The sequence below is a fragment of the Ictalurus punctatus genome, chromosome 9 (genome assembly GCF_001660625.3).
Source record: "Ictalurus punctatus breed USDA103 chromosome 9, Coco_2.0, whole genome shotgun sequence".
Classification (NCBI taxonomy): domain Eukaryota; kingdom Metazoa; phylum Chordata; class Actinopteri; order Siluriformes; family Ictaluridae; genus Ictalurus; species Ictalurus punctatus.
In genome coordinates this window covers 19,025,377-19,052,622 of record NC_030424.2, presented here as the reverse complement: position 1 = coordinate 19,052,622, position 27,246 = coordinate 19,025,377, and the positions used below count along the sequence as shown (strand labels likewise).

At 39.9% G+C, this 27,246-nt stretch overlaps 3 protein-coding genes across 6 annotated transcripts; 2 read left to right on the top strand and 1 right to left on the bottom strand.

The window, feature by feature from the left end:
* Window positions 1–1,907: 1,907 nt before the first annotated feature.
* foxo3a (forkhead box O3A) lies at window positions 1,908–9,208 on the top strand. Its single transcript, XM_017477039.3, has 2 exons — window positions 1,908–3,533; window positions 6,190–9,208. The coding sequence occupies exons 1-2, from the start codon at window positions 2,952–2,954 to the stop codon at window positions 7,513–7,515; spliced, it is 1,908 nt and encodes a 635-aa protein (XP_017332528.2). The 5' UTR covers window positions 1,908–2,951; the 3' UTR covers window positions 7,516–9,208.
* Window positions 9,209–16,629: 7,421 nt separating this feature from the next.
* On the bottom strand, window positions 16,630–22,542 carry zbtb24 (zinc finger and BTB domain containing 24). Of its 3 annotated transcripts, none has more exons than XM_053682642.1 (6): window positions 22,484–22,542; window positions 19,850–20,753; window positions 19,588–19,755; window positions 19,319–19,486; window positions 18,534–18,615; window positions 16,630–18,426 (listed from the first exon to the last, which is right to left on the bottom strand). In XM_053682642.1, exons 1-6 carry the CDS (start codon window positions 22,538–22,540, stop codon window positions 17,532–17,534), a joined length of 2,274 nt encoding a protein of 757 aa, XP_053538617.1. In that variant the 5' UTR covers window positions 22,541–22,542; the 3' UTR covers window positions 16,630–17,531. The 3 variants fall into 3 exon arrangements, with proteins under 3 accessions (XP_053538617.1, XP_017332319.1, XP_017332320.1); XM_017476830.3 differs by lacking the exon at window positions 22,484–22,542 and adding an exon at window positions 21,956–22,173; XM_017476831.3 differs by lacking the exon at window positions 22,484–22,542 and adding an exon at window positions 20,947–21,407.
* On the top strand, window positions 21,536–27,246 carry ddo (D-aspartate oxidase). 2 transcript variants are annotated; one of them, NM_001200382.1, is given in 5 exon segments: window positions 21,536–21,659; window positions 25,061–25,244; window positions 25,335–25,443; window positions 25,559–25,735; window positions 25,950–26,606. In NM_001200382.1, coding segments are annotated over 4 exon segments (1,017 nt in total). In that variant the 5' UTR covers window positions 21,536–21,659; window positions 25,061–25,072; the 3' UTR covers window positions 26,509–26,606.

The window sequence follows — 27,246 nt, the reverse complement described above, 5'->3', positions numbered from 1 at the left end:
ATGGCTTATTACAATATCCCACGTGGATAATTACACTGCCAGCCCCCAAATCAGCTGCTTTTTAATATTTCTTTCAACATATAATTTCTCAGGCACTGTTTTTTTCCCTTCTCATTGAGAGAAAGTTAACAGGCTGTAAAGTGTCACTGAAATGGGTAAGCAGATTAAGAGATATAATCACACCTGCAGATTTTCTCAGACATATTCAGCATAATAAAAGAGTCTTAAGGCATAATTGTTAGTAAAAGCATGGAAGGATTCTGAGGTAGGGCATAATCACACTGTGGAATAACTCCACATTGATAGTATAGACTATGTATCACATAAAAATCTGATATAATGGAAATATGACAGATTGACAGAAATAATTTCTTTCTCATCTTTAATGCAGAGCCAACTCTGGTTCAATGCTGGACATGAATATTAATGTTATATACTATAATGTGCCAGGTTCACCTCACACCTCCAGGGTCGGGGGTTCGATTCCCACAGTAGCCCTGTGTGTGCGGAGACTACATGTTCTCCCAATGTGGCGGGGGTCTCCTCTTGGGTACTCCGGTTTCCTCCCCCAATCCAAAGACATGCATGGTAGGCTGATTGGCATGTCCAAAGTGTCCGTAGTGTATGAATGGGTGTGTGACTGTGTATGTGATTGTGCTCTGCGATGGATTGGCACCCTGTCCAGGGTGTACTCCGCCTTGTGCCCGATGCTCCTTGGGATAGGCTCCAGGTTCCCCTTGACCCTGAAGAAGGATAAGTGGTATAGAAGAAGAAGAAGAAGTATAATGTGCCACACTCTCAAATAAAATAATTATATTGACCCCTCTGAATTGCCTATTGAGTCTACAACATGCACCACGATTTTTGGAAATTATTAATTGTTTGTATTATTACTTTTAGGATAACATTTTATATTGATTTAGAAAAACTGTTATTTATTTATTTATTTGGTCAGAACTTTTAGGAAATTATATTATGAAACCTATGGTAGCAGACATGTACGTGGCACATGTGGATATTTTGATTTTAATAGTAACAGAAGTTTGAATTTTTTTCTGACTGCCCTGTGCCATATTTATATTGAAAAATGTGAGGAACAGAGAGAAAAGATTTTTGTCCTTTTAGAAATTGCTTATATTGATTGTGAGATTTGACCAGTAAGCATTCAGTTTTACATATCGGAAATTAGAGGAAATAGTCGTAGAACTAGTCATACATATTTAGAACTAGTCCACTAGTTACAGTAACAATTTAACTAGTCATTATCATGTTTCAAATAGTAACAATTGAATGATATTGTATATCTGTAACGTTTATTGTCACTAATACAAAACTGTTATCTGTCATTCACTTAAATATATCTGTAATTTAATTTGATTAGACTTGAGGGCATTTTATACTAAAACTGCCACAGTACCAGATTTTGGAGCGAGAGGGGGGTGTGTACAGCGGATCTCGTACTCTATTGGCTGTTGTGTAAATCAGCCAAGCGCTTTGCCCTTCTATCCGCCACACTGTTTCAAACGAAAATAAATTAATGTACAGAATCAAACTGCGGCTCTAAATCTGTTAATATGACACTATCTCCTCCAACCAACCCCTCGATGATAAACAAATCAAAGCAGCAAAATTGCTGGATGCAGCTCTTTAAAAATGGCGCCTGCTCCTTTCTCCAGTCAACAACCCGGTGTCCTGCTTGACAACAGGTGTCTGAGCCAATCAGATGACAGTGACGTCAGTAGGTTCGGTTGAGGGCGGGGTGTAGGCGGTGAGGCAAGTTAAACGGACCCTCAAAAGCAAACCGTACTTCTGCGCGTTCGTACTTCACTTCAGCGCCTCAGAAATTCTCGTCTATTTTAACGCTGGAGGTATTTTCTGAACATAAGCTAACAGTATCAAAGTATACTACCTATAGTTTGATGTTGCGTGAAAATATAGAGATTATGGCGCGCATATAGCCCAGAGAAATGTTCAAACCGAAAGACAGCATTAGTTCATTAGTGAAGTACACTGCATGTACAAATGAACAAATCCCGCTCGAGTTGCATAGGCACGGCTCCTTTAAGAGCTGAATCCAATCGTGGACCTCAGGGGGCGGGGCTTCGTCCTCCCTGCTTCCTTCTTGTTGCTGCAGAGGGAGTCTGTGTTCAGCGCATTAACGAGGCTCTGTAGTCGGAGCGCCCAGGATGAGGGGCGCGAGATCTTATTCTGCTCGGAACCGTGCTGATGGAAATACATTTGGGGGAAACGATCTGTCAAGAACTCGCTCGTTGTTATTTACTGCGTGTGGACCGCATGTTAGAGGTGATTATGGCTTGATCAATGTTTGAAGCTTTGCACGGTGATTCATTCGCCCCCGCTTTTAGGGCGCTCGGAACAAGCGGGTTTCTTTTCATTCTGCCTGGATAGCGAAAAGGCTTGAAGCACTGTCAAGATGGCAGCTGTATTTGGAGATTATGTTACGGATATAGTGGTTTGCTTGAGGCTTGTGTAGTGTTACTTTTGAATTGTGGCAGCTAACGTAAGTGTAAACGTTATCCTTGTGGAACTCGGTATCAGGCGCTTGCTGTGATCTCGCTGCTCCCCTGTGTGACTGCATTCAGTGCTTTTAACGAGCATTTGTACAGAGTGAAATGCAAATTGCACTAGCTCTCAGCAGGACACGTGGAGATTAGTTAGAGGGCTGAAGAGAAGGTTTATAACCACTGGTGCAAAACCAAAATACAGCTAAGGCATCCAAGTGCAACTTTACATTCATGATCAGTCTCGAGTTTGAAAATGAGCACGTCATGCATTAGTTTTGGTTTGCCACAAGATCCAAACGTAAAGTTAGACCCGTCCTGCACAGAAATACTCGCTCAGAGATTCGTCTATTGATGGAATGCGGGACTCGGACCGCGGCGGAACTGTGTCCAAGACCATAAGCGCACAAAGTGTTCATCCGGGGAAACATGGCACAGGCTAGTTGCGAGGAGAAGAAACCTCCCACAGGAGACGTTGACATAGATCCGGACTTCGAGCCTCAGAAAAGACCGAGGTCCTGCACATGGCCTCTGCCTCGACCGGAGTGCAGCACTGGGCAGCCTGAGCCGACCGAAGCGGACATTATTCCCGAGGAGGAGGACGACGAGAGCGGCTCTGATCACCGTGTGGACAACACCAACGCACACACAGGAGAGCAAACAAGCTACATACGAGCCAAACAGAGCCACAACTGCGATCCTCCTGGTCCAACATTAAATACAACTTGTAATGACAAGGACAGTGACGGTTCTCGGTCTCCCAGCGCCTCCCAATCGCTAGCAGCTGCAGCTACTGACTCGGGCATTACTACTCTCACACTCCAACAGCCCAGAAAATCATCCGCACGCAGAAATGCATGGGGAAATTACTCCTATGCTGACTTAATCACCCAGGCCATCGAGAGTTCCCCAGAGAAAAGGCTGACTTTGGCCCAGATCTATGACTGGATGGTGAGATCTGTGCCATACTTCAAGGACAAAGGTGACAGCAACAGCTCTGCAGGCTGGAAGGTATGTGGGCTGCACATTAGACCTCAATAATAATAATAATTATTATTAATATTATTATTATTATTATTATTATTATAATCATCATCATCATCATCATGCAGTAGGCCTGGTGCTTAAGTCAAGAGAATAAATATTTAAAGGATCAGGTTGGAAAAGTGCAGAAATGAAAAACGAGTAACGGGGTTGTGGGCTTTGGTGATTAAATGGGTGATGTCAGGGATACGCCAAAGGCTGTTCTAGTAACCAGAGATAAATAGAGCAAGGTTGCGAATGATAAACCCTCCTCAGCCTACATTTCATTTCGATCAGACCAGTATCTCTCACCAGCATAAGCAGTTAAGCTTATAAAGGGAAGTAGCAGAAATGTGGCTTTTCAAGCACTGTGAGAACAGCATCATGGGTTAAAATAGCCAGTAACTGGGGGGAAGGGTAGGGTATGATCTGCAAGATAAAGCATGTATCTACAGCCATGACCTTAATTTATTTCTTTCCCATAGTTGGCACTGACCGGTACTGCAAAACAACAACAAAAATATGGTTATCCACAAATGTTCAAGACCCTGTCAAAGATTTATCTCTCCCTCATATGTGTACATCAACAAAAGTTAATGCAGTTGCAAAAAAATGATCATTAATATGGTCAGAATCAGTATAGTTTTATTGGAGCTGAAGAGGCTATACAAGTCAAATATAATAATCTCCTCTGTCGAAATGCACACCTTCAAAAATATTCCCTATGGATATTGCATTTCCAGTTTAAGCTTTGATATGTGCCTATTTTCCTGTTATAAATATGATTGTGTAACAGTTTTGTACTGTGCTTGGTACTTTTTTTTTGGCCTTTAGCCTTGTCTTGAAAAGCAATTTTCTACAGAATGAAATGAAGCCCAGTGAATGGGCAAGACTAGCTTCCAATATTAACACAAACCCTTTGAAACCAAACCTGAAGGGAAAAGGAAAAAGAAGTGCATGATGACAAGGGAATGTCTACTTAGCTTTTGGCTTTGGCAAACAACATAAAGGCAAACAATGTTTGGGTTTCAAAGACCCAAATGCAAACCGTGTTTATAAAATAATGAGGCTTTTCCTTACATTTTGTCTAATTCTGACCCAATTAAACCCTGACGGACAAAAAAAATTGCCACAAAGGAGATATACATATCAAAAAGGTGATAAAATAATGTAAATGACCATAAAACATTACTGCTACTTCCCACATTTAAATATTTTGTTGTTTATGTGCTGTAAATCAAGAAATACAAAAATATATAACCCATGTAGAGTAGGTGCATTATTTTCGGTACAGTCATTTTCAAGTACAAATCCCGCTTTATAAATAGTTATCATATAAATGTTTAAGAGCTGTTAAAGAGGACCTCAGTATATAACAGTAACAATTATCATTCCAAATGTTTAATGAACTATTTGAGGAGGATGAAGGGTAGCAAATTGAAATCAATACAAAAACTGCTTCTTAGATTGATCCTTGTGTCTTATGATTGGGGAAAATGAGTCAACGTTAAAGATAAATAGTAGTTATAAAAGATGTACACATTCAGTGTGGTGGAGTGTGCATTGTGGGGTAGGTTAGGCTTGTCGCATCATCTCGTGGTACAGAGATTTTGCAACTCCCTGCATTGGAGTTAGGGAGGAAAAAATGGAAATATGAGTCTTTAATTTGATACAGGGTTTTGATTGGCTGCTCCGTCCCCACCTCCACTTCCTATTGGCTTGTGTCTTGAGCATAAGAATCAATCAGCTGACTGGAAACTATGTAGGTCAGTGTGTAGCAGAATGTGAGGAGCTTGGTGTTTGACAGCTAGCTTTGTGTAGACTGGCATAGTTCCAGTGCTCTTCTGAACAGGGACAAGAGCATGGCTTCAGGAGGATGGGCATAGGAAGCACAGAATATTGCAGCTTGTTAATACCCATGCTATTTATAACTAATAGTCTTTTGTGATTAGAGTATTGCAGTATGAGAAATGGTCATTTGCACATGCTTTTTTTTCAAGTAGTCCTTTAAATGACATTGGTTATTTATTGTTTATTAGAGATTAATGTGTGGAATATTATTTTTTATCAGTAAAAAGAAAACACTTAAATATGAACGGGCAAAGTAGGGCTATGAAATGCTTTTGTATGCAATCAACATTCAGCATAGACAAAAGCAAAATATATTAAAGTGACCGCTGCATGGCTTAAGGAAGCAATAAAGCCTTCAGCCTATTTTTGTGGTCAGTTCTTTAATTACTAATGGTCTTGTATGAATATAAGACACTTATAATATCTTGAGATTCTGAATAGTCTTGAACATTTACATGTTAATGGTGAAAAGCAGCATGCTGCATTGATGAGGTTTCATGGGCCCAGATTTGTCCATTAATAATACCTGAACTTGACCTTGTTGATGAAATTGGTGATGAAATAAGCGTTACGTAAGTATTAAATTGACCAGGCTCCAACAGTCCAAGTAAATAGCATTATGTAGTTAACAGCTTCTTATATAGAACCCTGAAGATGTTTGATTAGTGCAGCCAACGGAAGGCTATTCATATAAGAATAAGCCCTATGCATGTTTTTAAGCTTTGATAACTCTTACTCACTTTACTCTTACTTACTTTAATACAAGGATAAACTTTTTTTTCCCCCTCAACAGAACTCCATACGACACAACTTGTCCCTCCACAGTCGGTTTGTCAGAGTGCAAAATGAAGGGACAGGCAAGAGTTCATGGTGGATGGTCAACCCAGATGGTGGGAAAGGTGGTAAAGTACCCCGAAGACGTGCTGTTTCCATGGACAATAGCAACAAGCTAATTAAGAGTGCTCGTGGCCGTGCTGCTAAGAAGAAAGCTGCTCTCCAGGCTGCTCAGGATGGAAGCTCTGAAAGCTCCTCCAGTCTGTCCAAATGGACTGGGAGTCCCACATCCCGTAGCAGTGATGAGCTAGATGCCTGGACAGACTTCCGCTCCCGCACTAATTCCAATGCCAGCACCATAAGTGGCCGACTGTCTCCTATCTTGGCCAACTTGGAAGTGGATGAGGTTGCTGATGATGACTCTCCCCTCTCTCCCATGTTGTACTCTAGTCCTAGCAGCATGTCTCCTTCCACTGGCCTGACTGAGCTGCCCCGCCTTGCTGACCTTGCAGGTACTATGAATCTCAATGATGGCCTCTCAGACAATCTAATGGATGACTTGCTTGATAACATCAGTTTAACAGCTTCACAGTCTCCAGGCCAAGATGATGATAGTGCCAGTGAACAAGGAAGCCCAGTGTTTACCTTCAGCTGCTCTGGCAGCAGTCTTGGGGTTCCCAACTCCATGTTTAGCCCATTGTCTGTCACCAGCCTGCGCCAGTCCCCCATGCAAACGATTCAGGAGAACAAGCAGGCCACCTTTACTTGTGGTTCCCACTTCGGGAAGCAGAGTTTACAGGATATGCTCAGCTCTGAGCCTCATAACCACAGTGATGTCCTACTGACCCAGTCTGACCCATTGATGTCGCAAGCCAGTGCCTCCATCTCCATTCAGAGCTCCCGTCGCAGTGGACAAGCTGGGCCTGGGGGGCAAGTGGGACTCAAGAAGGTCTCGCTGTCTGGATGGCGACTGAATGGGGTCTTGGGGTCAACAAGTGAATCAGATTTCCAAAGCCTGATCAAACAGCATCTTCAACAGTCTCCGTCCAGGAGCACATCTATGCAGCTCAGCTCCTCTGATTCCTTGTTGTCAGGTCTCAACGGTGTCATGCCCTGTCTACAGTCATCAACTCAGGATCGATTCTCCACTGATCTTGATCTTGAAGATTTCACCAGTAATTTTGATTGTGATATGGACACTATCATGCGGAATGACCTGATGGATGCAGATGACTTGGAGTTCAGCTTTGATTCTCATCTCTTTTTCCATCAAAATGCGAATCTGAATTCAGGGAGTATGTCAAATACCAAACAAACCTCATCCCAAAGCTGGGTACCAAGCTGATCAGCTCAGCACATGGAATGTCATGATGGGGCAGAACAAAGCAACCTGTCCCAACCTTTTAAACATTGTCCTGTGTAAAGGACCTGTATAATAATCTGACAACTACAGATTACAGTTATCAGTTATTAAATTTACTAACACTTTTGATGATTTAATGGGTTTGTCAACAAAAGTGGTGCATTGTGATGAACATAGGCTTGTAAATGATGAATTTCATGAAATTGATTTTGTAGTTTGACAACAACAAGGTAGAAGGTCTGAAAGGACTGCATTAAAGAAAACTAATGAAGCTGGAAAGGTTTTTGATGTTTTTAGTTAATAAAAGTAAAGTCCAATAATCCCTTAATCTATTCAAAGAACTAGGCCTAGACAAGTATTTCACTGTTACATTTAGATTATGTGTAACCATAGTTTCATAGACATAGGCAGTGATGATCATATTGCTGTTACTCACATCGATAGAAATTCATTCTGCCAAACTAGTAATCATTTAATAGACCATTTAATTGGCCTGTTTACACCATAGACTAGAGAATGGTACTGTTTTGGTTTTTTGTTTTTCTTCATAATTGACATGGGAATGTCTTGTGCTTTATATTAATCTTGTAAACCAGAAAAAAGGGAAGAAAAGTAATTGTGTGGTGTATCCATTACTCCTTTCACAGAACAGTGAAATATGACCAGCTAATGAGCTATTAAATGTGATGTTTAAAAATCTGTTCCTTCTCTGGTGCAAGGCATTAATGCTCTTTTAAATTGTCACGGGGTGCATTTTATTGAGTACTTGATCCTACCAACTGTTTTGTCACCTCCATCCTGACTTCACCTGAAAGTCTGAACATCTTAAAGTAGTTTTCTGTGATGTGTGCACTAAAATGTTTAGCATATTTATTCTAGAGGTAAGAAACTTTACAAAAACTTACAGAATATTATAACATGAATTGCCACTACATTTTTTTGTGTATAGTTGGAAAATCACCATTTATAAGCTTTTAGGGCTACAATGGCACACTTTTAGCCTTTGTACATATCTGCACACTCCGTGGTGCTTTGAAGAGCTTTGTTTTTGCTCTTATTGCAATATGCAGCAAAGATCTTCACTTTGCATGCAAGAAGCAGACCAATTTTGGTATTATAGCTGCAATCAATACAAGTTAGTTTGCTTACAAGGATTCTGTTTTACATAGTTTGTTGAACCTGTAAAGCAAATTAGCTGACCAACAGTGAGCCTACTATTTTGTATGTTGAGTAGTAGTGCCGTTCAGAGACCCCTGTCACTTGGCAAACTTGCAAGTGTTGCTTTATCATGGTTGAACTCAATTTTATACCCAGATCTTCAACATCTCAAGCACCAATGTGCACTCTTTTTATGAGTAATGTTGAGTAAGGGTAGTCTTCACTGTTTACATAAATCCATTGTGCTAATAAAACCAAGAGTATTGTACATTGCTGTCCTGACTATGGGATATTTACTTCAACAATTTTAACTTGGAAAATGTATCCTGATTTCATGGTATTATTAAGGCATCAATAGGAAATGCAAATGAGAAAAGTGAAATGTTTTATGTATCACATGCCCTGTATACCATGACTGGCTATATTGAACCTATGTACTAACATATGAGTTGAGTGTTTGCTAGCTAGGTAGTAGATTGGGATGGGATAGTGCATGTAAATAAAGCTTTGCACAGTACTATGATTGTGTTGGGTCCTTGTTGTCTTTTGGTAATTAAGGAGTTTAATAATTAAAACATAGCCTGTTTTCTTGTGGCGGTTCTGCACCACCTCCTGATGAACCTGATTCAACTTATTAAAAAGTCTGTCACAGAAAACATTGTACAGTGAAAAACCTTGTGTATTTCACCACGATTATTCATGCTAACATTCTACAAAAGCTTATCCCGAACACTCTTGTCATTTGTAAATACAGCTGAAAAACTTACTTATTGTTCGATTTTTAATTAGCTCCACCTGTCAGTACCAAGGGTGTTTTAATAAAGTCTTTATAACCACAAAGATCCCTATGTTGGCATCTATTTTATCTTGCTGGCCAAAACTATCTATAGATAATATAGGATCATAAGCTGGTTTTGCATAATTAAAAATGTTTCTTTAGATTGATGCATGAAGTAAACATAGTGAGCTCTTGATTACTTACTATGAAGTAAACATAGTGAGCTCTTCTGGTCTGACATTTAGAACTATTCTCAGATTATTTCTTAAATTTGCCAAAATTTAAGTAAATTGATATCCCTATTGGGACACTGTTAAAGTGTATTTCGAAGGCAGAGTAATTGCCAAATTGAAAGAAGGATGAATCTACATTTACAATTTGGGTGAATTGTGTGAATATACAATACATACTACCACTACTATTAATAATTATAATATAAATAATAATATGGTTACCTTATTTAGTACACTTATCTCAACTCACTCCCACTAGATTTAACAGTTACTAATGTGGTGCCTTCAATATATTAATTTGTGTACTCTCAAGAACCAAGCCTAGTGTTCTACATTGTACCAACCCAAAATCACACAGGTCGTCTGTGCTGTTACTCTGGCCATCAGCCTGTATCTGATTTGTTTTTTCAGTTTGCTTACTTCAATTGCAGCTGTAACCATTTGAAATATATATATTTTTCCAGGGCAGCTGAGATCTGACACTGGTTGTAAAGTAGACATTCACCTGCAAAGGGATGATGACAATATTCCTTTTCTTCTTTTCTGCAATATAGTGTATCCTGTTGCCACCACGACCCCCACCAGGAAAATCGGAAGGGAAATGAATGAAAGAATGAATGCAGCACTAGTAAACGCTGCTCTATTGTACTGTTTAACGCCTGTGTGGTTATTTGACAATCCTCTTGGGAGTAAAAGAATGTCTCCATTCCTAGTGACAGTAGATATAATATGTTCTATACGTCCTTGTGCACTGATTGGTCAGCGCCTCAGTGATTAGTTCTCATTGGATATAGGCCACCTTTGCTGTGAGCCAATCAGCTGGTCTGTATCCAAGTGAATTTGGGATGAGGAGCTATTTAAGGCCACATTAGAGGGAAAATGTCTGATATTTGATTTAAGTCATGAAAAAGTTCTACTGTATAAGCTATAAGTCAACAGGATGGAAATAATTGAATTATTTGTTTGTTTCTTTGTGTGTTTATTTATTTAATTAATTATTGCATACATGATGTGTTGACAATTTTTTAAAACAAAACCATAATGTAATAATAATAACAACAACAACAATAAAACTTGTAGGCTACTTTACATTTGTAAATAAAAGGTATTTGTAAACATACAAAGTTACACTTAAACTACATTATGACTACATAGTCTAGTCGCCTGCATTTTGTGCCACAATCTTGACATATTAACTTGTGGACTCTAATTTGTTATATGTTATGATCAATTCACAATCAATTAATTAAAACTTGAAACATTTAATTAATGTTAATTTCTTTGTATTTGCTTTGCAGACCTTGTAGTACTGTAAACTGTAGCATAAAACATCTACTATCTAAGTACTGTACTCTCTAGTGTTTGTACTGATTATGAGACGCAGGTCTACTGCAACCATTAAAGTCTTCCTAATTCATGTCTGCTTTAGCAAAATGAATGACGCGCGAGAGAATGAGAGTATAGATATCGACATGTTTCTATCGCCATCTGCTGTTCAAAGTCTGTAAAGCAATTCCGAAGCATCTGGTATATTTTCCTGAGCCGGAAGCTATAACTCGTAAGCAATTAAACGCGTTTTTATTGTTTACTTCCCCTATAAACAAATTTCAGTGAATTTTTGTAAGCAATTTAAATTACGTAACAATTATAAGTGGAAATCCTGTGGGACGTTTTTCGTACTGGTCTTGAGTTTTGGGGATATTCCGTAGTAAATCAGCGTACATTTAAGTTAAAATACTGTTTTTAAATGTAGGCTATATTGAAAATATTTTGGATTATTTTATAGTTTTAATACAGCCGCCAATCTTACTACTCCTGCCGATCACAGGAGGTCGCCCTCACCTGAATACTGTACTGAACACCTGTTGTAATTTGTAATTTGTGCCATATTAATACAGCATGGTGGATGTGTGCCATTGCGAAGTATTGCCACGATCACTGCTGTGTTTTACTGAGTCATTTCAATACTGTGCATTCCCAAGTTAGGATTAATGCTTTTGATCCTGCTCTGTGCTTTTGTCTATTTCTGCCTTGAGGTTTTACCCCACAGTGAGTCTTCTCTGCCTTGGATCACCCTGATATATTAATATTATTTTATTTTTTTTGGACTTTGATTTTGCAACTGTTTTCATTAAACTGCAGTTGGATCAAACCCTGTCTCTGGACATTCGGAACACCATTAAATTCAAATGACCAGTCAGGTAGACAAAGTATAACAAGCAAATAAGAACTAGGAGTAATAACTCTGTAGTGGTTATAGTAATCTCCACCACTGCTATGTCATAAAAGTAAAATAATAATAAAATTCCAGACACACTGACAACATGTTATGCCCTAGGACTTAAAATAATTTTTTATGTTAGATTAAATGCGCTTGAGTGGAACTTCACTTGGACATTCAAGACATGGGAGCACAGTAGCTTAGTGGTTCGCCTCACACCTCCAGGGTAGGGGGTTCGATTCCTGCCCTGTGTGTACAGAGTTTGCATGTTCTTCCGGTGCTGCGGGGATTTCCTCCAGGTACTCCGGTTTCCTCTCACAGTCCAAAGACATGGTATGCTACATAGTGTCTGTAGTGTATATGAATGTGAAGGTGTATGTGAGTGTGCCCTGTGTCCCATCCAGGGTGTACCCCATGCTTGTGCCCCATGCTCCCTCAGATAGACTCCAGGTTCCCCGCAACCCCGTAGGAAAAGCGGTATAGAAAATGGATGGATTCAAGAGATTCTAGCCTCATCTAAGGCACCAAGAATTGTCAGCAGATGGAAAGACTGACATGCTCATGATGTACAAAACACTGAAGGACAAGGTACAGAAAACTCAATATCATTTTTATTTCCCATTAAAACAGTATTTAACTTTAATATAATTTAACTGATACTTTATATCTACTAGTATAGGTTTCCACATTTTATGTGTATATATAACATTTTTCCATGAAAACTTGTGTGTTTGTGTTGCAGGCTTGTTGCCAAAACTCTTCAGCATACCCATAAACTCTCAACGATGTTTTTAGAAAGCATGGTTTCCAAATGGAACCCCAAAATTTCTATCAGCTCCAGTGGTGAACTTATGCTCACTGCGAATTGAGAAGGATCAGAAATCATCAATAAGACAAAGTAATATCATTCACTGTGATGTTCAGCCAGTGAACAGCTTCGACTTCTTATGTGCTCAAGCAGCACAGAAGCTGAAATATTGGACATTCTGCAGCAGATTGATACTCCTTGGGAGCCTGGCAGCCCCAAGCTTGTAGGACCAGTTCTGCTGCTCAGACACATGCTCATCCGGGAGTTTGAAATCGTAGTATGCTGCATGATCAGGTGTGTGTTTAGTTATATTTGGCGCTACAAAACTCTGATTTAAGATGGTACATTTTGGTACGCAGTGATGAGCAACAGAATCAAATGAGAAGTCTGTCAGTTTCCTTTGCTTCAGCCAGTCTCTTTTAGAGGCATCTGGGCTGTTCAAGTACTTCAAACTCAGTTACAAAAAATGCAAGACCTGGGTTCCCAGTGGCGCAATGGTCTAAGCATTTACCCAGTTGTTGAGTGTCTGAAAGTTTGCATCCCAACAATTCCAGACCATTCAAATTCCAGATCAATAGGGTGTAATTAGCCCTGCTCTCTTGGTGTGAAAGACAGACTTTCTTTCCCCTGTTGATTATTAGCATGCCACTAGCCAATCACCAAAAAATGGCAGTTAGCATTCTCTTCCAAGCTCATTCAGCTGCCCTGTAAAGCTGCCTGAGAAGCACTTTTTAAAAAAAACATTTTTCTTTTTTTTACCTGTCTCTGAGCAAGCATGTGTTAGCTTTAAACATTCCAGATTGATAGCTGTAATGTGACACCTGAAGATTTCTGCATGCAGCGAATGTTAATGATGGAATCTCATAAACTACTTCAGTTCCTGTTAAAGTCCTACAATTTACATTATCAGTGTGTGGAGAATATGAACTAATGGTACAGGGATCCTCTGATCATGATGGAGACTAATGGGGCAAAGCTGGGTGTTTCTCTGCTTCTTAATGACATACAGATATTCAGGTTCTCTACAGACATGCAAATTTCAATAACTGATTTTTTTGTGTGTGTATTAATTGTATTGATTGCCAACCAGATCTTTTCAAAGTGCTGTTCATTCTGTGTCAAGGGGCTGTGTAACACACAGAAAGTGCTATCCACCCCCTTCCACATGCATGTGCTCACAGACACCCATGATTGGCTAGTGTCACTGTGATTGATAGGTGATATAGGTAATTGATAGAGTGTTCAAATTTTACTCTCTTGGACACCTGGCTATGGATTGATTGCTATGGCATCATCAGGATTCAAGCTAACAATCTCTGGATGATAGGGCTTACACTTTCTGTTGTGCCACTTGGGAGCAAGAGGATTATTTTTATGCTCCAGGGTTTTACCAACTTTTGTACAGAATCTATACTCAAGTTAAACACAACAAGTATAAAATATTGTTTAAGGTTATTACTGACAATAAGGTTGTCAGTTTTGCTTAAATACATTGTTTCTATCTATTGAGCTGTGGAAGACATGAATTTCAATGCAAAATGTCAACAGCAACTCACATTCACTCTGTCAATAATTACATTCACTCTGTCAACCAGCAGAGGGATTTCTCACTGTGGAAGCTGGTAGTCTTTAAAGAACCCTGGGCAAGGAACCAACTAGAGCTTGAACAAACAAATGCTGCTTTGTTCAGGTTTTCCAATCTCTACAGTTACTTCTTTTTCCCCCCTCATTATCAGACATATTTAAGATAAATGCATGATGATGTATCGTAGGATGGAGATTTATTACCTGAGTATATGAGCTCTGGCTCAGCAGATGGAGAAGAAACAGGAGTATGAAGCTTTTCTGGCAGACAACAAGCACAACCAAGCTGTTCACCCCCCTCTAGGAGCCATGGAGGTTGACGTCAAGACATGGCAACTAGACGAATTTATTGTTAACTGTGTTGTGGTATTGTTACTAATTCACTTAATTTTTTCATATAATTGATCATCTTGTTTTCTGACTGTCATTTTATTCATTTTTCTTTAACGTGATTGTGAGTAGGATGGTATTTCGTACATGTCCTGTTCTGTTTGTTTATGTGGAGCAGCTGCTCAGGCTGTTGGAGAGAACAAAAAGGACAGACTTGATCAGAGGAGGATAAACAGGGAAATGAGTGTGGTGATGTCAGAACAGGCCCAGCATGACACGGCCCTCCCCACAGGTACGCCATACACTGTTGTACTGTGCAGACTCATCAGAAAGCAATTCCCACAACAGGAGGCTGGCAACTGAGCCTGGCTTTCACAGAAAGGAGCAGTCTAAACTTTGAGGGTATATATCTAGAAGCATGCAGTCAATTACCTAAATGTCTATATGCTTCATGGATTTCTTTGTATGTTCAGAACGTGGAGACAAGATAAACATGACAATAATAAAAGATTGTTCAAGGTTAACATGAAAACTTATTTGTGCTTAAATACATTGTTGAGTTGTGTGTGTGTGTGTCTGTGTTTTTTGGGGTGGGGGCAATAGAGAGTGGAGAACGTCTAGTGGTCTAGTCGTTGGAAAAGAGAATGAAGGACAGATATAAAACACACACATATATTGATGCTAATATAACACTAAATGGAAAAACTAAAAATGGGAAATGAATAATATGTGATTTCTAATGACTAGGAGCTTAGAGGTAGCACATCATGACTAGACGACGATGTTCCCCATGGTTCACCTGCAGGAGTGTATGACTGACCCTGGCTGTGCTATGATGGACAGTGAGTGTAGTAGCTACTTGCTTTACTTCCAGTTCTACATGCACCTATTACAACAGCATGGCGAGCTGTTCTATCAAGGAGACTCCTCACCTCTCCATTTATTCAGAGATGCTCTAATTTTTATCTAATTCTCAAGGACATGAAAAAGTTCAAAATTACAGTTGCAATCAAGCAATCACTACAATAATGTATGCACAGTATGCCAGCGTACAGACACACATAATTCAAAGAAAGACTAATAACGATGTTATTGAAGGTAACTGTGGAATGATGGTTGAAGTTGTACACTTCATGCCAATTATTAAGTTGCAAGAATAGCAGAGATGTGTCCTAGACTCTTCATGAATGCACAAAGTGGATGAAGTGCAGAACCAACTCTCCAGCACTGAGGCAACACTGTCGAAACATTCCTCTCCTTCAGGTGCTGACAGTGTCATTTATTTTTATCAAGCTGCACTTTCTATATTTCTATGTCTGCAGAATATAAGACACCATCCTCTAGCAGATATAGTAGTAGAAATACACTACATGGGGAAAAGTATGTGGACACCTGACCATTACACCCATATGGCTTTTTGAACATCCCATTCCAGATTTGTCCCCCTTTGCAGTTATAATAAACTTCACTTTTCTGTGAAGAATTTCTACAAGATTTTGGAGCATGGCTGTGGGGATTCATGTCCATTCAGTCACAGAGCATTAGCGAGGTCAGGCACTGAGGTTGAGTGAAACGTACTGGTATGGACTCTCACTTAATCCCAAAATTTCACTTAATCCAAAAGGTGTTCAGTGGGGTTGAGGTCAGGTCTCTGTGCAGGCTACTTTAGTACTTCCACACCAACCTTGGCCAAACATACAGAAACATCCTATACAATTGCATGCTTCCAACTTTGTGGCAACAGTTTGGAGAAGAACTACATGTGGGTTTGGTGGTCTGGTTCAACATACTTTTGGCCATCTAGTGTACATCATCACCTGGTGACCATGCGTCATCCTGCATTTATGCGCATACACACACACACACACACACACACACACACACACACACACACAAATTTCTTTAAAAAGTACTAATTAATAGATTTTATGTTGAAATAAATAACAATTTAAATAATAAATAAATGTAAATAAGTTTGACCAAGAAAAGTGACACAAAGTTTTTATTGACACTATATCTGAAGTCTCGGATATTGAGACCAACGACAAGCAAGAGAGACTTGTTTGAGAGAACAAAAACAAAACATTATAGAAATTCAGCTCTATCAAATTACATAAAAAAAGAACCATGTCCAAAACTCTGAAAAGTCTAGAGACCTCTTAATGTTAATTAGATAGGTGAGAGGTAGAATTCTACATGTGAGCTGAACATGGCTGATTTAACTCTTTTGGTAGTATTGTTAAGATGTTGATTGTAACTACTGATTGGAAGGTTGTGAGTTCAAATCCCAGCCCAGCCAAGCTGCCACCCTGGGCCCTTTACCAAGGCCTTAACCCTCAACTGCTCAGTTGTACAAATGAGAGCTCTGGATAAAAATGAGCTCTGGATAAGTGAGTCTGCCCAATGCCATAAATGTAAATGGTGGCTTGCAGCACCTATGCTTGGAGACCACACACATGCTGTTACCCAATTCCAATTCTAGCACCTTGGATCATAAATAAAATCATGCTTTCATTTATGTTATATACATATTTTTCACCAGTTTCAGCTGAATTTCTACATATGAGCCAAAACTTTGTATAATTTGTTTAATACAGTTATGCAGATATGCATCCCATCTCATGTATGTAATGTATTTTTGATCAACGTACCACAGACAGTTTGTTTAATAAAGTGGCAAGACCTGTCAGGAGTTGTGCTAAATTAGGCTTGTATAAATGGACCACACAGTGTAATCATTAGTAGTGTAGTCATTATTACAGCATCACTTCACTTTTTTGGGCCAAATCATACAATGACAACTGATGAATAGAATAATTTGTCCCATTACCAGGAGTATCAGCACGAGCAGTCCTGATGAAGCTTAGTCTGTTTCGTCTTAGCTCCTTAGCTCTGTGGGGCGAGACCTGTGGTATAGAGGTACGAGACTGTACCTGCCTGGATCTGAAAGGTCTGTCCCTGGATCTGAGTGCTGGGAATCTGCTCGCTGGTCTGGCTGATGGAGATTGGCTGGCCAGCTTGGCTGCTGATATGGATAGCACCTGTGTGACTCTGGTTGTGCTGCTCTCTAGGAGGCTCCTGTGTGGCAGAAAGCTGAGGCATAGCCTGCTGGATCACCTGCAGCTGCTGAATGGGCCGTGAGCTAATTTGCAGCTGTTGTGGAGCTCCGTGCTGAACCTGAAAATGATCCATTGCCTCTTTAGTAAGTGTGATGACATGCATCTGCTCAGCTTGCTCGCTGCTCACCTGGCCTTCAACCACACTGATGGTCTGGATTTGTGCACTGGGGTCTAGTTCATCCTGAGTGACCAGAGCCAAGTTCTGGATATGTGCAGAGGGATGAGTGAGAAGGGTGAGGCTGGAATGGGTCTGGCCTGCTGCTGCCAGTTCCTCTGGCCCATTCTCAGCAGTGATAATGCTAATGCTGCCCGGCTTCTGGCCTGCCACCAGGTTAATATTGTCCACTTCACTGGTAACCACTAACTGGATCTCCTGCTCTGTGTGAGTGGGGAGCTGGTACTGCTGTAGCTCCAGGACATTGTGCATCTTCTCATCCCCGGCCATGGCCTCCACTGTGGTTAGTTGTGTGCCCTCCACATCTGGCCGCTCTTTGTTGTGAGTTTTAGTATGTGCTTTTAGATTGTCCAGACGGGTAAAAGAAAGACTACACACAGAGCACATGTAGGGCTTTTTCCCTGTGTGAGAGGCGACATGGCGTCTTCTGGCACTAGGATCAGTGAAAGACTTGCTGCAGATGTTGCACACATATGGCTTTTCTCCTCTAAACAAGACAAGATTAAGAATAAGGAATACATCAAAATCATCACACATCAATGTTGATGCTGTAGCCGAATCAGATATTTCCAAAGAATAAAGAGGACAGTTTACCTGTGGATTCTGATGTGTGTCTGCAGGGTGCTCTTGGCAGTAAAACACTTTCCACAAATCTCACATGTAAAGGGTTTCTCACCTAAAACAACAAGTAAATACTGGCTGAATGTGAAATGTATCTCTGAATTAACTGTTAGTTGTTGGCCAGAATCTGAGGTAGCCTTTTGTGCTTCATGTCCCCCGTTTTTTTTTTTTTTTTTTTGAATAGCAGATGAAACATTGACTCATGAACTCTAAGCAAATTGTGCATCTAGTCAATGGAAAAGTGAGCTAAAACATACAGGAATGATTTCAAGATACCTGGATTGAAGCTGTTATTGCAGTGAGAAAAGGCTGTAAGTTATTCTAAGTTAATAGATAGAAATGATACACGCCACTAGCTTTTTGTTTGGGAGTTTAAATGGAGTATTTTATTAAGTAAGTGTGCTTATGGTAATGTACAGTTTAAACAGCAGTTATATTAGCTGTTAAAGGAATAGTTCACCCAAAACTGGAGTCACATGGATTACTTTTACGATAAAAAAAGCCTCTATGAACTTTTCTGAGCTTAAAAGTTTTGGTTACTGCACTGTAAGCAGAGGGACAGAAATCTCCCAGGTTTCATTAAAAATGTCTTCATTTATGTTCTGAAGATGTATGAAAGTCTTATGGATTTGGAACGACATGAGGGTGCGTAATTGATGACAGAATTTTTATTTCGGGGTTAACGATCCCTTTAAGACTTGACTAAGAGTGTAATAAAGCATGCGCTTCATTACATTTGAGCCCTGTTGTCCTGTTACCTGTGTGTGTTCTCAGATGCTTCTTTAGTTGTGCTGCATCCTTAAACCTGTGGTGACAATGTGCACATTCAGGTAACGCTTTTCCGCTATGAACCCGGTAATGACTATTTAACTGCCTCTTCTGGCTGTAAGTTTTCCCACACTGGTCACAGCTAAAAGATTTCTTTTCTGAGAAAGAAAATAGAAATACACCAAAATATATGACAGGGCCTAGAATGTAATGGCTATAAAAATGTACGCTTATGAAAATTCCCAGCAACTTTCCATACCTGCATGCAGGTTCATATGTTCCTGCAGGGAGTGCTTTGTGGAGAGTGCTTTAGAGCAAATGTTGCACACATATGGCTTCTCTCCAGTGTGCATGCGCTGATGAACTAAAAGAGTGTGTTTCTGTGTAAAGCAGTTCCCACAAACATGGCACCGGAAGGGTTTTTCTCCTGCACAAGAACCATAAAAAAGATATCATAGAGGGCCATTGAATATATACATGCATTAGTGACTGATACCATTAAACTCAGTTTACATATTCACCTGTATGAGTTCGCTGATGTATTTTTAAAAACAGATGGTTTTTAAAAACTTTGCCGCAGTCATCACAGCGTGGTTCTGTGGCTGGGTATTTCCTCTTTCTGCCCCTCTTTCCCAGCACTCTTCCCTCACTAATTTCATCTCCTAGCCTATAGCTTTTTAGTTTCACCGGCTGCCTTATTTGGCGCTTGCCATGCCGAGGTATGTCTTCACTTGGGTCATAATCAGCGTCATCTGAGTCATGGAGAACGGAATAAGAGTTGCGTGTAGGTTCTGTGGACTCTGGAGAGGCCACAGAGAAATCCACTGTAGTTTTAGCAGGTTCATCATGAAGTCTGTTTTCATTTTTACTTGATTCCTGAGGCAGTAGTACTAATCCTGGTACTGAAGGGTTAGTGTTTTTCCTTGGCCGTCCCCTTCTGCGTTTGGAAGGGATTTCATTTGTGCTTGTGTCACGATCACCTACTTCTGAGCAGACATTTGGTGCTGAGGCTGTGCTACTCAAGTCTGCATGAGCTTTGACTAACTCACTTATTTCTAGCAAGCGGGCCACGTCAAGCAGCTGCTCGGAGCTGCTCTCCTCCACTGACACATTGGCACTGTAGATGAACTCGAGCACAGATGCAAAGGTCTTTGCATCCATGCCATCCAGCCTACATACAGTCTGACAGGCCTGGTCTTCAGCAGTGAACATTAAAGAGAAATATTCGCTGCTAGCAGCCAGCAGAGCCTTATGTGCCTTAAAATGCACATCTTCTACAATGAGGGTTATATCACAAAGCATTTGTCTTTTCCTCAGCGTATCAAATTTATAAAGGATTGTGTCCTTATGTGATTTGGAATGAAAGGTCAGCAAGCTGGGAGCGTGAGTCTGTGTTCGCTCTGACATTCTGCTTTGTGTGGCAACCTATAAAAATGACAGGAAGGTATCATCAGCCACAGACATTATTGTTATACAAGATATTTTCAATGTATGGCGGTCATTTAATAGAGGAGCAGTGGCACAGTTTTCACAATGCTTATAACATCTGAGCCTTCATGTGATTAAAATTTTGTACCAAACATCCATCCATCCATAACCTGGAGCTTATCTTACTGACCTCAGGGCACAAGGCAGGCACACTATGGACAACTTGGAAATGCCAATTAGCCTACGACGTATGTCTTGGACTGGAAGAGGAAACCCCAGAGGCATGGGGAAAACACAACCCTGGAGGTGCGAGGAAAGCATACTAATCAATAAGCCACCGTTTTGTTTTGTTTTCGAAATGCCCAACATAAACTGGTAAACACTAAATATACTGCATCTAGAGATACAAAAACAAACAAAAAAACAAACAGTAAATGCTGCCAAGTTTTTCACTAACTAGGTTAGCAAGAAATGGGAGCTGGGTCCGGCCCTTTCCCAAACACTTCCCTTAAAACCAAGCACTCAGCTTACTTTGGGTTTAGCTTCATGTCACTAACATCCATGTAGGAAAATGAGCTGCATGGTGTGTCAAAAAACGTGGGCTATTTCCCACTTCTTGGTGCAAGGAGATATATAAATAATAATATGGATAATAATATAAATAAACTTTATTAAAGGTTAACGCCCTCATGCTCATTGTCGCCTATGAGCGCGCTGCACCAATAGGGAACACACACTTTCTTGCGTAAACATTTAGCGTTACACGATACTGTGAGAAAAGAGGATACGGTTCCTGAACCGTGCTCCACTGTCGAATAAATTATGGTTTTATCGTGGTTCATTTAGCGTCTGTTTCTTCAGGTCTGGCAGAAAGTGGACTATTCCATCTCCACATATTTCTAGGTGAGAACCCCAGCTCTCTATTTCATATATCAGTGTCTCAGTTCTCTTCTACTATGTAGCGATAAACGCTATAACAAACTGACTGTCATGTGAGCGCCATATTAACCAAGCAAAGGGTTTCTGGTTTGTCTTCATGCAAAATCTCGCAATACACTTCTGTAAACAGCAGCGAAACAGTGCATAATGTACACTGACCTTTTGTGCATTTATTTATTTATTTATTTATTTTGTACACACATTAAAAACATGGCAAGGACATTGCAGTAACCCTACATACAAAGCTTCCAGGACCTTACCTTAAACGGATCACGTCAACAACCGTACTATCGCGAGATTTCCAATTATAGTTCCAACAACGGATTCTGATGCCCTCTTGTGGCATGTGTTATTATTCTGTACCCAGCTAATAAAATAGCACTAACCGTAGTGAGTTGGTTTAGATGTTTTCATTTTATTCACTTGAAACTTATTTTACTGAAAATGGGAAACAAAAACAACGTTCAGATATTTTCATTTGAAAGTAGCTATCTAATGTCCTACAATAAAGCGACCGAAATTTGTTTACCATACGAAAGCCTTCACATATACACTCATCAAGCACTTTATTAGGATCTCTTGTACACCTACTGATCCATGCAGTTATCTAATCAGCCAGTGTGTTTCAGCAGTGCAGTGCATAAAATCAGGCAGATACGGGCATTGTGAGAGCTGTGAAGTAAATCCCCAACGGTCAGTGACATCAACAACCTCTATAGGGCAGGGGTGAAGGTATCATAATCCACCTCTTGATGAAGACTTTGAGAGCAGAAATATAGAGGCCATACCACAAGATGCATATCACTCATCAGCAGTAAGAATCGGAAAGCCAGATTGGAATTCATAAAGAAATACAGATATGAGCCACAGAAGTTCTGGAACCAAAATTAACCTCAATTTAATTGGAACACCTGTACACCTGCTCATTTATGGCATTATCCAACCAGCCAATCATGTGGCAGCATGTTGGATGGTTGTTTGTGCCACAGTTGGATGGTTGTTTGTGCCTGAAGGGCTGGTTTGAGTATTTCAGAAATCTCCTGGGAATTTCACACATGGCAGTCAACAGAATTTACAGAGAATGGTGCAGAAAACAAAAAACATCCTGCATACATAGGGTCCATCTTTTTTTGCAATCCCCATGATTTGTTTCATAATGTCTCATGATATTAAATTTCTTAATTACGGCAACAGTCTCTTGATATTCTAGGCACATGCATTTGCTAAAAAAAAGAAGAAAGAATACAAATTACTCCCAAAATATGCCAAGACAAAAACTCCACATTATTGTCACCTGAAAATTTTAATGACATTTTCATATTTGACAGGTTACACATGCCATGTTTATTATAGGGTATAAAGCGTTAAGGACCTATAATTATGGAAAACCTTCAAAGCAAGTAGGTTCAGTTCAATTCAGTTTGATCTGTATAGTGCTTTTAACAACTGGCATTGTCCCAAAGCAGCTTTAGAGAAATTTGCTTTAAAATAAGATCTTGGTGGTCATGGATTGTTTAAAACCAGCCCAAAAATACTACCAGTGGACCAGTGGCTTTTTACATCTATAAACTTCTTCCAAAGCTAGCACAATACAGTGTTAGACCAATGACTGTATATACTGTATATGAGTGAACAACATGGTGCCACTTTCTCCCATTGTGTGGTTTTGAGGTATAAATTTGGTCAAATTGAAAGCCGCCATCTGGATTGCGTTCATGTAGTAGGTAAGATTTGGAGCCAGAGTTTGCACAGTGGAGACCGTTCAAGCCGAGTCTGCACACAACAGATACTGCCTCTCGCCCCATTCATATTGGTAATGAACATGCCAGTTCTTCATGCTGTCCTCCGTAGAATGCTCTGTGCATAAGCAAACTTTTGGGTTGTACTGCTCAGGAACAGCGTTATAAATAAACTTTAACCACTGATTCCTAATTTTCGTCCGTTTTTGGAAGGCCAAACATATGGGTTTTGCTTTCGTATCGAAACCCACATTTTCGCCAACACTACAATTCACTGAAGCCTTGCCTTATTTCTTCACGCCTGCCATTGGGTGGCATTACGCTAATATATTTCAAATTGTGACGTAGACGTTTGCGGAAGTAATATCTGGATTTCGATCGAGGCGATTTAGTCAGGTCTTGAGCAGTGTTCTCTGTTAGATAGAATAAATCCTTTTGTGGGAGACTATGAGCTTTGTAAATTTGCAGATGTTATACATGTGCAAAGAGATACATTACACACCAAAGGAAAACATTGAAAAGCATCTTATGACTCCTTTAATATTTAGATGTATATTTAGAATTCACACTGAAACGTAACTGTTATTTGACACGAATCACTGTCTAAGTGTATCAGAATGGCCTTCAATGTATATACAAAAAAAGCAGACAGAAAAAAGTAGTAGATTCAAAACATACATTCATTACTCTGTTACACAAAAAATTGTATAACCTGACAACATTGTCTAATTGCCAAACATTTCATATGCGCTCATTTCTCACCTCAGAGGTAACTTTCCCCTGACACAGCTAACCTACCCACTGACGGCAGCAATGGCTGATAAGAACAAGTTAATAAACAAAAATGTAAATTTAAAAAAAAAAGTTGTGAATGACAAGATCAGTCCTGTTCTCATTTACAATGGGAACCAGAATGGTGAAGAAGCTTTATTTATTATTTTTAACACACATACTGCTAAATGCGAAAATACATAACCAGTTTTAATGATAAAGTCTTACATCTTTTCCAGCTAATATACTAGAAACCAAAGCTATAATTTAAACAAATACACTGAAATAGGTGGCGGAGTGCACACAATGGGAAGATTTCCTGTTTTAGTGTGGAGGTGTCTCTCTTTAATGATTATCTCAGCTTCGATCATGCCTATCATTGTGCCTTGCCGTTTATTTATTTATTTATATAAGCTTATTGCATAAGCCACAGTCCTGTTCCTAGAATGTAAGCTATAATTCATTGTGCAACCTTTTTGCTGTGCAGTGATATTGCTGAGGTGTGGCACGTGCACGAAGCAAGCAGGTATGGTAGTGCAGACCAAACTGTTGCTTTTAATAAAATAGCACAAGGGAAGCATTAACTTTTTCTGTCATGCATTTTACTGTTGAAACTTAACTGCACAATGTGCAACTTGACCTAAAATCTTAATAATCATTTTTCAGCTCTACTTACATGGACAAGAAAAAGTGATCTTTGCTCTTAAGTTGTCTTGTAAACACACATTATAACGTATCAGAGGTTAACCTGTTCTAGTTTATGAGTCTGAATGAGTCCAGCAGGGAAAGGGTGAGCTTGCCAGAGCTTATATATAACTTGGTTCCTAACCCTAGGCATCTTATCCATTGTTGCAGTAAAACTCCAGAATGAAGAAGGTGCAAGTTGTCGTAATTGGAGCAGGTGTGGTTGGGATGTCTACAGCCGTGTGTATAGCGGAGGCTTTGCCCTTCTGCACCGTCACTGTACTGGCTGAGAAATTCTCTCCAGACACCACTAGTGATGTAGCTGCTGGGATCCTTCTGCCCAAGGAGATTCAAGGTAGGAAAGACTGTTACTAAAACAAGGGAAATGTCCAAAACTATGCTCAGTGATGCACAATGTTGATCTCTCACCTTGTGAATGCACCAGGTGTTCCTCTGGAACGTCAGCAACGTTGGTTTAAAGGCACATTTGATCATCTGCTGGCAATTACTGAATCACCACAGACCTCAGAAGCAGGAGTATTCATGAGTTCAGGGTATTGTATAAACCTATACTGCATCTGCTTATAAAGAGACGTTGTTCTATCACATATACAGTTTACATGTACTACAGATTATGTTCTCTGATAAATCTAAATCTAATTTGTCCAGATACCAAATATTCAAAGAGGTCCCTAGTATCACAAAACCATACTGGGCTGATATTGTGTTTGGATTTCGGATTATGACGGATCGTGAGATGAAGAGATTCCCCAATTATAAGTTTGGTCAAGCTATAACGACTTTAAAGTGTGAAAGCCTCAGATATCTGCCATGGCTGGAGAAAAGGTAAATATTTCCTCTTTTCCCGTTATTCATTTAAAAAGAGTTGAGCGAAGGTCATAGGACAGAGCAGCAAAGCATACTTTAGAAATCCTCTTTAACATTAACTTCTGGAACCTTTTACTATAGTATGTCTGTTTTTCTGCCATTTCTGTTATCTTTTGAATTCTATCCTGTAATTGTCTGATAAGCGAGCTGTTAAATCTCTTTTCAATAAAAGGTTGACCAAAGCAGGTGGTCAGATGAAACGAGAGAAAGTGACCGACCTTCAGCAGCTTGCTCATAGCTACGATGTCATCGTCAACTGCTCCGGCCTCGGCTCCCGTTCTTTGGTGGGAGATGAGCAGGTCTACCCAGTACGTGGCCAGATTCTCAAAGTGCACGCTCCCTGGCTGAAGCATTTCATTCGTGTTATAGATGGAAATGCCTACATCTACCCTGGCATCGACTACGTCACTCTGGGGGGGACACAGCAGGTGAATGATTGGCGTTTGGAGGTGGATAAGGATGATAGCAAGGGCATCATGGAGCGCTGCAGTAAGCTTGTACCAGCCCTAAGGACCGCCCAGGTGCTGGGAGAAAAGGTGGGACTGAGGCCTGGCAGGAGTAACCTGCGTCTAGAGAGAGAATGGCTGCAGGTTCAGGAGCGGCAGGTGCCACTGGTTCACAACTATGGCCATGGCTCCTGGGGCATCTCTCTGAGCTGGGGCAGTGCACTAGAGGCACTGGACTTGGTGAGGAGAAGTCTGCATGAGAAACCACCTCGTGCCAGACTGTGAATGCACAGAAATCATATACACATAAGCTCCCTGGACTAAAAATGACTATACAATAGGGGTTTCCAAACTTTTTTTAAAGGGTGCCAAATTAGACTACATTAAAAAAAAAAATATAGGAGTCGAGTGGAGGCATAAGTATTAGAAGTGCAAGAAATTACACAAGCAACTCATTTTTTCTCCACAGACTAGGTGTGCAGCTCAGCTAGAGCTCGTAGGTTTACACTTTCATTTCATTAACATTTATGGCATTTGCATCAAATAAAACCTCAGAGCTTGGCCAACAACTGAAAATCAAGTTGTACAAGTTTATTAACTTACATTCATTCAGGTGCAGTACCTATTGACACTTTAAAATATTTGGGATGTGTGCTCTTAGTGGACGCCGTTATACTTTAGCTGGGGAGCTAAAAATATCATTATATTCACTGACCAAATTCATCAAATTAATCTAATCCGATAGCTGTAGTATTGAGAGAACTTGCAGCAAACTATGAACTAACACAATTATTAAAAACAATGTAATTGTTTTTTAGTTTAGCTATCGCCTGTGATTCCTTTTACATTTGCTAAGTGTAAGTGATTTATACGTGCAACAGCTAGAATTATATTAATAACAAAAATTTGCACTATGCTTATTGGTTATATGGAGCACTATGTGCTCAACTGTAATTATTAGGCTTATGTGCTCAACTGTAATTGTTATAATTATTTTAATAAACACATTTTTTCATTAACAAA

What these genes read in the sequence shown, in the direction of transcription:
- zbtb24 (XM_053682642.1), bottom strand. Translation starts at nt 22,540, where the DNA reads ATGAATTCCAATCTGGCTTTCCGATTCTTACTGCTGATGAGTGATATG. An exon ending in TGAGTGATATGCATCTTGTG is followed by an intron (nt 20,754 to 22,483) that starts GTATGGCCTCTA and finishes TCATTTTTATAG; the next exon opens with GTTGCCACACAAAGCAGAAT. An exon ending in GCATCTGAGAACACACACAG is followed by an intron (nt 18,616 to 19,318) that starts GTAACAGGACAA and finishes TTGTTGTTTTAG; the next exon opens with GTGAGAAACCCTTTACATGT.
- ddo (XM_017475272.3), top strand. Translation starts at nt 25,073, where the DNA reads ATGAAGAAGGTGCAAGTTGTCGTAATTGGAGCAGGTGTGGTTGGGATG. An exon ending in TCTGCCCAAGGAGATTCAAG is followed by an intron (nt 25,245 to 25,334) that starts GTAGGAAAGACT and finishes TGAATGCACCAG; the next exon opens with GTGTTCCTCTGGAACGTCAG. An exon ending in CTGCCATGGCTGGAGAAAAG is followed by an intron (nt 25,736 to 25,949) that starts GTAAATATTTCC and finishes TTTCAATAAAAG; the next exon opens with GTTGACCAAAGCAGGTGGTC.
- foxo3a (XM_017477039.3), top strand. Translation starts at nt 2,952, where the DNA reads ATGGCACAGGCTAGTTGCGAGGAGAAGAAACCTCCCACAGGAGACGTT. An exon ending in ACAGCTCTGCAGGCTGGAAG is followed by an intron (nt 3,534 to 6,189) that starts GTATGTGGGCTG and finishes CCCCCTCAACAG; the next exon opens with AACTCCATACGACACAACTT.